This window comes from Callorhinus ursinus, unplaced genomic scaffold (assembly GCF_003265705.2).
Source record: "Callorhinus ursinus isolate GAN/ISIS: 27379988/994484 unplaced genomic scaffold, GSC_fseal_2.0 scaffold18, whole genome shotgun sequence".
In the NCBI taxonomy this organism is placed as follows: Eukaryota; Metazoa; Chordata; class Mammalia; order Carnivora; family Otariidae; genus Callorhinus; species Callorhinus ursinus.
The window spans coordinates 36111613-36125529 of NW_027397080.1; the positions used below are offsets into that span (position 1 = coordinate 36111613).

Here is a 13917-nt window from a genome sequence, read left to right on the forward strand (position 1 = left end):
TAAGGTGAGGTATGGTGAGGTGAGGTGTGGGATATGAGGTAAGGAGAGGTATATGGTGAGGTGAGGTGAGATGTGAGGTGTGGTGAGATGAGGTGAAGTGTGGTGTGGTGTGGTGTAGTGAGGTGAGTGAGATTTGGTGAGGTGAGCTGAGGTGAGATTAGGTGGGGTACGGTGAGGTGTGGTGATGTCAGGTATGGTATTGTAAGGTTAGTTGAGGTGAGATGAGGTATGGTGAGGTGAGGAGTTGTGAGGTGAGGAGTTGTGAGGTGAGGTATGGTGGAGTGTCGTGAGGTAAATCAGTGCCCACCTTTCCATCTTCTAAAATTGTATAGGATTTTCTTGTCCACTTTCTTTCCCATATTCCTTGTGATTTGCGTTGATGCCTTTTTAAGTTCCTTTCCAGTCATTTTCACTGAGATTTAGTGAAGGAGTGGCAATATATGCTATTGGATATTTCCATTGGCCATGTTTTGCTGGAAGTCTACAGAGATTCTCTAAGACAATATTTCTCAAAGTTTTCTGTCAGAGGACCCCTTTACATTCTTAAAGATTCTTGAAGACCCAAAGAGCTTTTATGTTGATTATATCATATAACATTTACTGTATTAAATATTATAGCTGAAAATTTTTTATATTTATTCACTTAAATTAGCAAAACTAAATTTATTATATGAACAGAAAAAATCTGGTTTATCAGAAGACAATTGGATTCCATATCTCCATCTGTGTTAGTCTGTTGTGATATTATGTATCATGCGGCCTTTTGGAAAACTCCACTGTACACTTATGAAATGAGAATAAAAAAGACAAATGATGTTTTAGTATTGTTAGGAAAATAGTTTTTGGTTTTGCAGACATTCTGAAAGGATTTTAGGCCCTCCCACCAGGGTTCCCTGGGCCAGACTTTTAGAACCATTGCTCTAAGACACCACCAGCATCATTTCCTATCAGTGTGAGCTTGTCTAGATTTATACCAGTGCTTCAGACTTGAATGTCTGTATCTGCTTTTTGTTTTTTTCTCTTGCCTCAATTTCTAGAAAGAGATGAACTAGAGGATCCAGAGTTTGAGGCTGAATTTCTTCCTGGAGAAGCTGGGAACAGTGCTGACTCAGGATGCCTCTGGTAATCAATCTGGGTGGGCAGCTCGCTTCCTCCCACCCCAGCCTGGCCATCCTCTGCAGAAAGGTGGAGCTGGGCTGCGAGGGCAGTTGGTGTCCTTTCTGCATTAAGCCCAGAGAAACAGCACAACGCTGATGCTGATATAAGTAAGAAGAAAACAGCCATCCCAGATGGACTCCAGGCACGCCACCTGCGAAAGACCTTGAGCCACCTAGGGAAGTTGCGTGAAGAGAAAGAGCTTTTCATTCAGAAAACCAGGTGAGGGGCGCCCGGATGGCTCAGTTAAGTGTCTGACGGGCTGAGGTCATGATCCCGGGGTCCTGGGACCAAGTACCACACTGGGACCCACCTGCCACCTGCTTCCTGGCCACCTGCTTGGTGCTCGGTGCTCAGTGGGAATCTGCTTCTCCCTCTCCCTCTGACCCTCCTCCCCTCCCCTCCCCCTTATTCTCTCCCTCTCTCAAATAAATTTAAAAAGAAAAGAAAACCAAGTTAGTGGTGAGCGGAGTGGGTGGTGGGGGGGGTGCGGGCGGCAGGCGTGGTAAGTGGTGGGCGTGGCGAGTGGTGATGGGCGGGGCCATAGAGCTGTGATGGGCGGGGGTGAGCGGTGGGTGGGGTGGGGCAGTGGGTGGGGCAAGCCACAGTGGGCGGGGTGAACGTGGTCAATGGTGAAGGCGGCAGGTGGGATGAGCTGCAGGGGGAGTGAGCTGTGGTGGGCGGGGCAAGGTGGCACAGGGCTGGTGGTGGGTGGAGCGACGGGTGGTGGGCGGAGAGAGCGGGGGGGGTGGACATGAGAGGTGGTGGGCGCAGCGAGCGGTGGGCGTGGCAAGCGATGATAGGCTGCGGGGAGGGAGCTACGGTGGGCGTGGCGAGCAGGGAAAAGGTAGGGCGGTGGGCGGGGTGAGCGGCAGTGGGCGGGGCTACCCTTTTCCGAGGAGGCATTGACCTGGCCAGCCCTCTGACCCTGCTGACCCCACAGGCCCCACAGGAGGGACCTTGGTCATCCTTGATGGACAGCCTTCCTCCTGCCTTCTGGGCTGTCACGTAAAGTGTGCAGAGGGTGCCCGCTTTGTTCCTGCTGGGCCTGGGCCTGGCTGGTGACCTGTCTGGGTGGGACTTGCCCTCAGATGGTCCGGCCCTGCCCTTACGGGCCCCTCGAGCTCCATCAGCACTAACACTGATTCAGCGTGCTCCCCGAAAGTCTGTGAAGAAAAGCTGAATCATACAGAAAAGTTGGAAACTTTTGGAAATGTTAATAGCTATCACCATTACACCACTGTTAACCTTTTCCTGTCATTTCTTTCTCTGTGTATGTGTACATTTATGTGATTTCTTTTTGCTAAGTTGTTTGAAAGCAAATTGCAGAGATCACAATACTTTACTCCTAAATAGTAAAAATACAAAAACATCTTTGTGCAGAACCTTGGCTTGGTTATTTCCCCTAAGGAAACAGACAGCTCCTTGCCACCGCATACCCGTCCGTATGGCAGTTCCCTGCGTGTCCTCCAGAAGTCATTTAGAGCTACTTTGGTTCTGCTGTTTTAATCACAGGAGCTAGAGTTTTGAATCAGACTTCAGTCTAGACCCACACATCGGTTGTGAGTTCTAGAACACTGAGGAGGGGCTACAGCTGTGTGCCCTGCGCACAGCCCTCCCAGGCCTCTCCCCCGTGCCCTTGACATGCCTGAGCTCATTCATTTGTGTTGATTCATGTTAATTCTCATTTGGGCTGAGGTCACACAGGTGACTTTCAAGAAAACAGATGTCCAAGACCCTGATCATGCAACTTGATTATGTGAGAGAAATCCTTGGAAAGAAGGCGTGACCTCAGCCCCTGGCCTGGATGAAGGGGACAGATGACCATGGCCCCTAGCCTTGGCGAGAGGAGCTGGAGGGAAATGTCAACATGGTCTGCGAGGGCCTAGTCCCCTCACTGCCCTGAACCCCACTGTCCTTTTCTGAAGATGGGTAACCGTCGGAGGCACCTGGGTGAGCATGCAGCGAGACTGGATTCCAGAGAAGCATTCATCTAGATTCTGGCTTACTTTCAGAGGAGAGCTGCGTGCTTGCCGCCAGAGGATGGATCTCATCACCAAACAGCAGGCGAGCGTGTCGGCTGAGGTGGCTGCGGAAAAAGAGGCCAACAACACGTAGGTCATGCGCACTGGGCGCCGAGGGGGGCAGGAGGTTGGGGATCACCAGTGCAGTGCCACAGAGGGGCATCTAGTCTCCCCCAAACCTTGATCTATACTAACACCTGCAGCCTTTAGGTACACGAGGAAGCAGACTAGCTGCCCTTCAGTGTGGGAAACAGACGCAACCCAAATTGGAAACAAAGAAACCTGTCATCACAAGACAAGAAAGCTGATGGCCATGAGGTCAGGAGGGGTGATCCCTTTGAGGCAGGTGTCCAGGGAAGCCTCCTGAGAAGTTACCTCCAGGCTAGGACCTGAGTGACAAAAACAACTTGCCTGCAATGACCAGGAAAGAACATTCTGGGGGGTGAGGATGTGCAAAGCCCCAGGAGCGCCCAAACAGAGGGGCCACTCTGTGGGGACAATGTAGGGATACCAGTGGGCTAAGGGGAAGAAACATCAGGACTGGCTTTGCCTTGAACAGCCAGCTAGGTGGTACCACTACCAAAACTAGGGGGCAGGGCAGGGCAGGCAAGGGTGTCCGATACCTGCATGGCTACTGCACGGACATGCCAGCTGGGAGCTCTGGGAGCTCTGCGTGCACCTGGGGCTGGCGTCCACAGATGCGCCCTGAGGTCCCCCTGTGAGCCAGATGGCGTCCATGTGCTTCAGCCCTATAATTTTACAGCAGCCCTTGAAGGGACTTAGGGATACTAAGTGACCTGCCCAAGGTCACCCTGCTGAGAAGGGATGCAGTGGGACTTTGGCGGTCTGAGCTGGAGTCTGAGAGTTGCCCCACTTGCTGCCGGGAGAGGGAAGAGCGCCAGCCACAGAGGCGAACACCTGGCCCCACTGGCCCCAGGAGGGCAGAGGGGCTCCTGGCTGCTGGAGGCAGGAGTCCTGGGGGCCCCAGGACGAGGAGCCAGCTAGTGCATGGAGCAACAGCTTCGTGAGGCCTGCAGCCCCGGCCCCCGCCAGGAGAAACAGGCTCTTTTGTAGGGTTTTGAAATCCACCTGATTCTATGGGACACAGCAGGCCAGTGTCTGGAAATGAGGGCCTGACTGACCAGCTCGAAACCCACTCTCCAGCTCCACATGCCTGGGGTCCTGCCCCATGATATCCACACAGCCAAGTCCTGTGGTCAGTGTCAGCCGAGGCTGTTCCCACAGGGCAGCCCCACCAGCCACCCCGCTCGGCCCAGCGTCCCCGTCATTATCTCAGAACACACCTGGGCGCTAGGATGACTGGGTAGTGCACTGGCCAGCCCCGAGTCCGGAAAGCAAGAGGGGAAGGACATGAGAGGTTACAGAGTGGGCTCGGAACCTAGAGAGTCTTCCACTGGCTTCTCGGCCACCTGGCTGCTTATGGTCTTGGGGTGAGTGTGCTGGAGCCTTCCTGGATCTGAATGGGCCTGCAGCTCCGACAGGCTGGAACAAGGGGAACCGGCTCCCCGACCCTGGAGGAAAGTGGGCAGTGGCATGACCAGGACGGGTTGTCTAGCAAGTTCTGTGCCCGGCCAAGCAGCCAGCAGCGGGCATAGGACCTCACACCCATCGCCGTCCCCGCTGGCTGGTTTAGACAGATTTCTCCCAGGAAGATGGAAAGGCCAGGTGAAGGTGGCCCTGGGAAGGCCTCTGTTGGGTGGCGGCTGTAGGGGGCTCTCCCGGGGCCAGGCTGATGCCACCCCCCACCTCCCTTGCTCACCTGCCCTGTGCCTCAGCAGTGCAGCCGTGGGCCGCCTCCAGGCGGTGTCCAGACGCCTCTGCACGGAGCTGAACAACGAGAGAGACCTGCAGTCGAAAATCAAGGCGCTGCTGCAGAAGAGCGAGTGAGTCAGGCGGGAGCGGACGGGCCCTTCCAGCCGGGTGGCAGGACACCGCCCTTCAGTTGTTGTGTGCTTGACCTTCCAGCTGCCCAGAAATTGGAAGGGAGCCCGTTAAATGAAATCATTGACAGGATAAGACTTCACGTAAATGTTTCCCACTTTCTCCATGTTTGTTTACATTTTTAAGAACTATGAAACCTGCTTCTTTTCCTTTTTCCCCTTTCCAGCTTTGTGCTTCCATAGAACTGCCAACACCATTTTTTAAAAAAGTGTTTTGGAGGTGCCTGGGTGGCTCAGTCAGCTAAACGTCCAACTCTTGATTTTGGCTCAGGTTGTGATCCTAGGGTCGAGATGGAGCCCCATCTCAGGCTCTGCGCTCAGTGGGGAGTCGGCTTGAGATTCTCCCTCTGCCTCCACCCATTCCTGCTCGCACTCTCTCTCTCTCTCTCTCAAAAAAAAAATTTTTTTTTTTAGATTTTATTTATTTATTTGACAGAGAGAGCAAGAGAGCATAAGCAGGGGCAACAGTAGAGGGAGAGGGAGAAGCAGGCTCCCTGCCAAGCAGGGAGCCTGGTGCGGGGCTTGATCCCAGGACCCTGAGATCATGACCTAAGCCGAAGGTAGACGCTTAACCATCTGAGCCACCCAGGTGCCCTTCAAAAAAAATGTTTTAAGTGTTTCACAACCTTTGTAAAATCATCCCCCAGAAAAAGAGACTGTTGCGTTGTCTCCAGTATTTTGCAGACCAGGTTGTAAACATCAGCATTACCTCTAGCTTGTAGAAGCAAGCAAGGGATTTAGGAGGGGCTCGTGTCCTGCTCCCCCCCCCCACCCCTGTACAGTGGCCCCCTCCCCCAGGTGCTGGCCAGGTGGCCTCTGGGAGACATGCAGGAGGGCCCAGAGAGGACTGGGACAGGGCGTCGGCCGCACGCCACCCCTCTGCTGGAAGAACCACAGCTGCCCACTCCCCACAGCAAGTCTTGCCAGGAATCAGTTTGTAACCCATCCCTCCTGTAAGGCAGGCACAGTCCAGTCTGATCCCCTGGCTCCTGTGGGATAAAGCACAACACCCTCTCCATAATCTAGTGAGAAGAGGGGAGCAAAGAAAGGTGGCCAGGATGGTAGATCCATCTGTGAGCAAGCCAGAAGGATGATGGGCATTTACATGGCCCTTGCTTGACAGTTGGCCTCAAGGCTCGGGCTCACCAAACAGCACCCAGCTGCGCAGTCGTCTTTACAAGAGCCACAAAAACGCTGGCGGTCCTGCCTTGTCAGGTTCCCAGGTGCATCCATGTTCTTGTGTGTAGCGGGGGTCCAGGTGCATCCGTGTTCTTGTGTGTAGCATGTTCTTGTGTGTAGCAGGGGTCCAGGTGCATCCATGTTCTTGTGTGTAGCGTGTTCTTGTGTGTAGCGGGGGTCCAGGTGCATCCGTGTTCTTGTGTGTAGCGTGTTCTTGTGTGTAGTGGGGGTCCGGGTGCATCCATGTTCTTGTGTGTAGCGTGTTCTTGTGTGTAGCAGGGGTCCGGTGCATCATGTTCTTGTGTGTAGCAGGGGTCCGGTGCATTCGTATTCTTGTGTGTAGTGGGGGTCCGGGTGCATCCGTGTTCTTGTGTGTAACAGGGATCTGGTGCATTCGTGTTCTTGTGTGTAGCGGGGGTCTGGTGCATCCGTGTTCTTGTGTGTAGCAGGGGTCTGGTGCATTCATGTTCTTGTGTGTAGCGGGGGTCTGGTGCATCGTGTTCTTGTGTGTAGCGGGAATACAGTGCATCCGTGTTCTTGTGTGTAGCAGGGGTCTGGGTGCATCTGTGTTCTTGTGTGTAGTGGGGGTCCAGGTGCATCCGTGTTCTTGTGTGTAGCGGGGGTCCAGGTGCATCAGTGTTCTTGTGTGTAGCAGGAATACAGTGCATCCGTGTTCTCGTGTATAGCGGGGGTCCGGGTGCATCCATGTTCTTGTGTGTAGCGGGAATACAGTGTATCCGTGTTCTTGTGTGTAGCAGGGGTCCGGTGCATTCGTGTTCTTGTGTGTAGTGGGGGTCCGGGTGCATCCGTGTTCTTGTGTGTAGCAGGGGTCTGGTGCATTCATGTTCTTGTGTGTAGCGGGGGTCTGGTGCATCCGTGTTCTTGTGTGTAGCAGAGTCCAGTGCATCTGCAGTTGAACATGACAAGCATTACCTCAGCCTTCCTAGATGGTCAGGCACCCAGGAGCAGTGTAGCTGAGGGTTTCTGACTCAAGGTCTTCCATGAGGATGTCAGCCAAGGTGGCATCATCTGAAGGTTCACTGGGCTGGATGGAGGATCAGCTTCCAAGCTCACTCAGTTCTCCCCAACATGAGCCTCCCCCTAAGGCTGTTCACAACAGGGCACTGAGCCCCCAGGGTGGGCAATGTGGAGGTAGAGGGGAAGTAGCCAAGCAAAAACCCCAGCATCATCTCGGAAGTGATGTACCCGCTTCCGCCACATTTGGATCCATCGTGAGACCAGGCGGGTGCAAGCTGCTCAGGGTGTACACACAAGAGGCAGGGTCACGGGCTGTCATCTTGGGAACTGGCCACCTCATACTGAGTCTCAAGTTGACGTTCCCCAGCAAAACCAGCTGCTATGCCCGTGAGGCACCTGGCAAGCGGTGAATTGAGCCTTCACCCCACCACGGCACTTTGGTCTCTAAAATGACATCATTGTATGGAAGTCACGGTGATGCACAGTGAGCTGAGCGACTGTGCCTCCTCAGAGAATCACAGCTGTAACAAGGACACAGGTGAAGAAGGAAGCCCTGTGTCCAGAGGAAGTGACCGTTCCTGAGAGCACAAATCGCCGTGCCCAGCCTGGTGCAAGACCATCTGGGCCCCAGAATGGGGCCCAGCCTGCTCTCTGCTGCGGGTGGACTGGCCACTCAGCGGGAGTTGAGGCCCGCTCAGCCCTGGAAGGGGCGAGTCTGTGTGCCTCCCCATCCTCCAGCAGCCTCTCTGGCCCTCTGACCTTCCTTCCATGGTCACCTCTCTCTGACTGACCACACTGGTTATTCAGAGAAAGTGAGACCTTAGTAAAAAAAAAAACAAAACATCTTTTTTCAGGCCTAGGGACCCTATAATCAATCAGCCAAACATCCCTGCCACCCATCCATACCCAGAACCCTGACCCTCTGCCCATTATGGCACCAGCCCTCCTCCCATCCATGCCCCGTGCTGCCCCGGCCCTGTCTCTGTCCCAGAGCCACAGGGAGCCCCCTTCAAAGGCAGCATCTCCCACCTGTGTCCCTGGCCTATCCTCAGGCCTGGAGGGGGCAGGTGCAGGTGAGTGCCCAAGGATACTCAGGAAGTGGAGATCCAGATTCAAGCAGGGCAGGGGCCGCTGGTGCTGAGGTGAAGGGGGAGCCTCCCTCTCCAGCAGCGGCAGGCCCAGAGGGCTCCCGGGAGGACGAGATGACCTTCCGTGGTGTTTGTCAAAACTGGATACCCAGGCACTCCCAGACCCCTGGCATGGACACTATGCCTGGGTACGGCCCCAGGTCTCCAACACCTTCACTGACAGAAACAGAAGGGCCTCTTGTTTGAAGGAGCAGCATGTGGCACATTGCAATCCAGGAGCGACCGCTCAAGGATGGCCCCAAGTCTGCCCAGGAGGAGGAGGTGGCGGGCAGGAAGCGCCTCCAGGAGCAGGCGGCCAAGGAGGAGGAGGCCTTGGAGAAGGCTGAGCGGAACCGGCTGCTGAGGGTCGGGTAGGTGGTGAGGCCCTGCTGCAGCGGGGAGGGGGGCTCTCCAGAGCTTCTCCAGAGCCAGCTCAGCTGCGGTCCTGCCTGAGCCCCGCCCCTGCTCCATGCTCCCCCCCCCACCCCCCGCACCGACCTTACGTCACTTTTCCTTCCCATTCCTGCTCTGGCTGTTCCCAGGGGCTCAGTCCCCACACTTCCCCGAGTGCGGCCCCCATCCAGGGGCCTCCTGTTGGGCCAGGCTCCAGAGCAGCCCACTCCCACTCCCCATCTCCTTAGCTCTCAGTCCTTACCCGAGGTCCTCGCGACTCTTCCTCTCCCCACCCCAGACAATCCATTGCCAGGTTTCTCTGCTCTTTCCGTGGGAGCCAAGTCCCTGGCCACTCCTGGGGTCCTCACCTGCCCCTCCCCACCAGCGTGGTCCTCGGCCTGCCCGTGGTGCCCGCTCCACCCCGTGTCCCCCTCCCGGCCCTCGCCCTCGGCACAAGCACACAGGTGCCGCCAGCCTGGTTCTTAGGGACACCTGTTCCCCAGGTGGGCGTCGCCCCCCAGAGCAGATGCTCAGGCCCTTCTGTTTCCACTGCCCTGTGCCACTGCAGGAAGTCCATATACCTCCAGAGGGAGCACGGGCTCAGGCACCAGAAGCTGGTGGAAGACGCCCAGAAGAATCACAAGATCGCAGTGAGGTTCCTGAAGGCCTCCCTGAGAAGGTAGCGTTCTCAGACTCTCTTCCCATTGATTCCCCAGAGAAGAAATGTAAGAATTGATCCTTTGTTTTTGTTTTAAAATTCCCCAATTTTATTATTAAATCATCACCTTACCATCAAAAAATAATAAAATTATTTTTAGTTTTGAGCTGATGGCCTGCTTATTTTCAGATGAGGACCTACCATAAGATGGCAGGAGCCTCCAGTCCAGGGAAACGTGTTTCAGCGTTTCCTCGTAACAGATGTTCAAACAGCAATTTGTGTGTACCTTTCATGTCACCACATTCCGTTATTTCCTTGGCGGACATGACCAACCCCCAGGCTCCTTCTGGTTCTGTACTTGTGCATCAATATGACCTTGGCAGTTCTGGTGAAAAATGCACCTTCCTGCAGAATTCGAGAACAGGAGAGAAAGGAGGAGAGGAAGTCCCGGGCGCACATGAAGAGGCGCATGGACGCGGTGCTGGCTCTGAAGAACAGCATCACCGCCAACAGGGTAGGCGCCCTGGCTCTCAGCTGTCATGGGCCCTGGCCCGCGGGATGCACTGCAATCCGGGAGGGACAGCGTGAGAGCCTCCCGACACCCTCAGGGCCCCGCGCAATCCTCCATGAGCCTGTCCAGGCAGGCATGTGTCCTTCCACTCAGGGGTCCACACCTGTACACTGCTTGGCCCGCCCTGCCCTGTCCTCCTGAATCCCTGCTCCTCCGGATGGGAGTCTTGTGTCCTCCAACTCACCACTCAGTCACTGCCCCCAGGATCTGTTGCCCCCGGGTCTGTGCTGGCCCTAGCCAGGTGACTAGCCAGGCAGGAAGAAAGTACACAGACCTGTCCTCATGGGGCCTGGTCCGTGGGAGGCGCGATGACAAGGCTCCAGGAGGACCAGGGCTTGGTGAGGCCGTGTGCAGGGGCCCAGGATCTTGCTGGAGGAAGTGACACCCCCCTGGGGCCTGGGGTGTGGCAGTTAGGCCTCAAAAGTGGAGAGGGAAGAAAGGGATCAGCATTTGCAAAGGCTCAGAGGCAAGAGAGAGCAGGCCTCTTGGAGGGAAGCCCAGTGTGGCCAAGAAACAGCCGGGGGCAGAGGCCAGGGGCCAGTCCTGTGGAACAGCAGAAGACAGTGCACTCAGTTTTCGGGAAGCACCTGAGGATCTTGAGGAGGGTTGGTCAGTAGGTGGGCCGGCCAGGTGAGGGAGTAGGGCTCTGCAGACATCTATTCAGGCATCTCAGAGCTAACTTAACGTCATCCGTGCAATAGAAAGTTCCGGTGTGTGTGTGTGCACATGCGTGTGTCAGTGCTATAAACCTCCCTGCTCTCCCCAAGGAAACGCTCCGGAAATTTCAAGCATGGGGCCAGGCCAAGGCAGAGCTGGCTGAGCAGAAGGCCCAAGCCGAGAAGGAGATGATTCTGGCCCAAGGTGGGGACGCCTTCAAGCACCTTTTCCATCAACGCCGGTGCCAGGAGCTGGATGCCCAGAAACGGTGAGTGTGAGGTGGCGCTCCAGGGCAGGTGCCCCTGGGCCGTGGGAGGCGTGTCCATCACAGTTAGCCAAGCTGCTTTCCTCCCTGGGCTTCCCCTCAGATGGGGGCTCCAGCCCTCTCTCCACATGCTGCTATCCAGACCCCAGCAGGTGGGGCCTCCCCTGGGCCTCAGAGCACAGACCCTTCCAGTCCTATCACCCCTAGCGCGGCCCCACTCGGGCTCCTGGCCTGGTTTCCTGGTTTCTCAAGAGCTGCACCGAGGCCACAACATGTCTCGCTCACTCTGTCTCTGGGCGTTCCGGGACCCTCCTCTGGGGGGCTGTCGGCAGCTCACCCTTGGGGGCTCCACTTCTGAGCTCCTCCAAACGGGCGCTCCGTGCTGCCTCCTCAGTGTGTCCAGCATCCCCGCCCTTCACCCTGAGACCCCCCTCAGCCCAGCAGGGCCCTGGTGCCTCGCCCCCCAGGCTGTACCCCGCCCTGCCTCCTGCCCCCAAGCCCCTTGCAGGAGTGGGCTTCCCAAGATCCCAAGGTCAGTGTTCTGCCCCTGCCCGCCTCGTGCACTCCCAGCTCCCCCGACCCCCGCCCCCAACCACGGTCACTGTTAGGGTCTACCCAGGGGTGGCCTCCCGGTCGCCTCACTGGGGACGGCATCTCTCGTCTGGGAGTCACTGTGCCCTGAGTGTCACCACAGGAGCTTTGCCATCTCCCCACCCTGCTAGGGTCTCCCAGCATCAGCTCCCCCGAGCCCCCTAGTCTGGCACAGTCCTGGCACACAGGAAGAGCCAGGAGGAAGCAGCTGGGATGAGTGAGTGTGGTGTTGGTTCGTGCCTCAGAGGGAGTGCCCCAGCTGCCAGCCTGGAAGCCAGGAGGAAGGGGCAGCTCCTGTGGGGTCGAGGTTTATTGTGGGGCCTGGGTCTGGGCCAGGCAGGGCCGAGTTCTGGGTCTCCGGCCTGGCGGCCACCCTTACCTCATCTGCTCCCTCAGGAGCCAGGGGGCTTGTGCCAGGACCAGCTCCTTGCAACCCTGTGCCTGGGGGTGCTGGACCTGCGCTGCTGCGGAAGGGGCTCATGAGGGCCGCTGAGCTGAGCCCGGGCTGCCTGGGCCGCCAGAGGCAGCTCGCGTCTTGCCTCCTCTGGGCCCACGTGGCATTTTCCCACAGCACCTTCGAGGAGGAACAGAAGCTCAGAAAGCAGGAGATCGTAAGTCGGATTTTGAAAGAGGAGGCTGAGGAAGAGAATAGGAAGAAGAAACAGTCTTCCCCTGCCAAAGCCACAGACCGGCTGACTCTGAGGGATAAGACGTGGAGATGTGTCACAGACGTCTGTGAAGGGAGGGACACAGCAGTGCTTTCCTGTCACCTGCTGGTGAGCTGGGTGCCCTTGCCCGTCAAATGCGCGTACCTCCAGGGAAGCAGACGGATGATCCGAGGGCCCGGGACCTTGAGTCATTGTATAAACCCCTCCAGCTAAGGTCCAACAGAAGAAACTGCGTGTCCTGCGCCAGGATGTCTGCTTTTCCTCTCCTCCGCATGTTCTTCCTGGGCCGCCCTTGCTGGGAGGCCCCAACGCTGGGTGGTCATGTCCTCTCCGCAGCGGGTGGGGTGGCAGGCCACCAGAGAGCTGTCCTTTCCCGGGTGACGGCACAGGTACAAGGACAGACCCAGGTCTCTGGTGCCTCAACCATCACGGGAGCCACCCCCTGGGGATACCACTGCAGGTGGAGAAGCCCGTGGCCATGTGTCACCAGCAACAGGGTTGGCTCAGGCCGCCTGACCTGTCCCTACATAACCGAGACAGGCCAATGACCAAAGGCCAGTCCCGGGCCAAGGGCTATCTATGCCCCCAGACACCAGCATCTTCCTTCTTGTGCATTCCCTCATCCATTCACGTCTTCATCCCTTCCAAGGGCCAACTCCGTGCCCGCCACCCAGTCAGGTGACCTGTTTACCTGTCTCAGGGGGTGTGGGGTAGGGACATCAGGACCCCCTCCTGAGCCCAGCGCAGCACTTCTGCCCTTGTGCACCCCAAAACCTGAAGGTCCAGGTCACTGGCTCCAACAAATGCGCGGCCCACAAAAGCGCCTCAGGCCTCTGCCCTCGGCCTCCAGCCTCTGTGGGGACTTCACTCTGTCCTGAGGTGGTTTTCAGTCTTTTCCTGCTTCCCAGCCCTACCCCCACACTGAGCTGGCTCATATCTCCAGGCCTTCACACCCGCCTTCCTGCCCGGCCCCCTGGGCTGAGTCTCCCGCCAGCTGCCCCAGGAGCCTTCCCTGCCCCTCCACACTAGGTGCCCTGGAGGGAGGCTGCACCCTGGCCCCACTGAAGCCCAGTTCCAGGACCAGGCATCCTCTGGGTGGTAACCACGAAGGACAAAAATTAGAGGCAAAAATTAGACAAAAATTAGAAATAATGCAAAACTAAGGGTCGGTGGAAAGGGTCCCAGTAGGTCCATAAATCAGTATCTTGTGGATTCTTTTGTGGGTGTTGGAGAAAAATTTAATGCTGTATAAAGATACTTATATTTTAAATGGGAAGTTACAAAAGAGACTGTGCTCTGGTCCTCAGGTAAAGAGAAAAAGATGTGCCCAAGTGGCTCACGATGAGGGTTATTTTCCTCTTGCTGATCTGTAGAGTCCCTGTTTTCTGTAATTAGCTACAGAATTCCTTTCCTCAACGGCAGGACAGCGACGGGGCCGCACACCCCAAAGCCCCTCAGTTACTGGAAGCCATTTCCAGTGAGTCTGTCCAGGGGGACCCCGGGAACACCAGCTGGGAAGATGACACGCTGGCTGAGCCCGAGATCCCCGGGCTCTGGAAGGAAGACTATAAGCCGTACCAGGTGAGCGATTCCTGCTTCCAGGTCCACGAGGTCAAAACGCCCACCCTGCTGGCCCAGAGCCAAGGCCGCGGAGAGAGCCCCTGTGCCCGGTTACTCAGTGTCACTCGGG

The 13917-nt window shown here is 56.6% G+C and overlaps 1 protein-coding gene across 4 annotated transcripts in view; it reads left to right on the forward strand.

Moving 5' to 3' along the window:
- Positions 1 to 13917, forward strand: part of CFAP74 (cilia and flagella associated protein 74) — a 64407-nt gene that overhangs the window by 11167 nt on the left and 39323 nt on the right. For 3 of the 4 annotated variants that reach the window (XM_073903492.1, XM_073903491.1, XM_073903493.1), the window contains 10 exons: positions 1038 to 1122; positions 1231 to 1377; positions 3171 to 3269; positions 4979 to 5083; positions 8634 to 8795; positions 9386 to 9496; positions 9887 to 9989; positions 10814 to 10971; positions 12131 to 12335; positions 13650 to 13808. In XM_073903492.1, coding sequence (XP_073759593.1) covers positions 1038 to 1122; positions 1231 to 1377; positions 3171 to 3269; positions 4979 to 5083; positions 8634 to 8795; positions 9386 to 9496; positions 9887 to 9989; positions 10814 to 10971; positions 12131 to 12335; positions 13650 to 13808 — 1334 coding nt within the window. The remainder of the gene's footprint in view (positions 1 to 1037; positions 1123 to 1230; positions 1378 to 3170; positions 3270 to 4978; positions 5084 to 8633; positions 8796 to 9385; positions 9497 to 9886; positions 9990 to 10813; positions 10972 to 12130; positions 12336 to 13649; positions 13809 to 13917) is intronic. The other variant, XM_073903494.1, reaches the window with a different exon arrangement.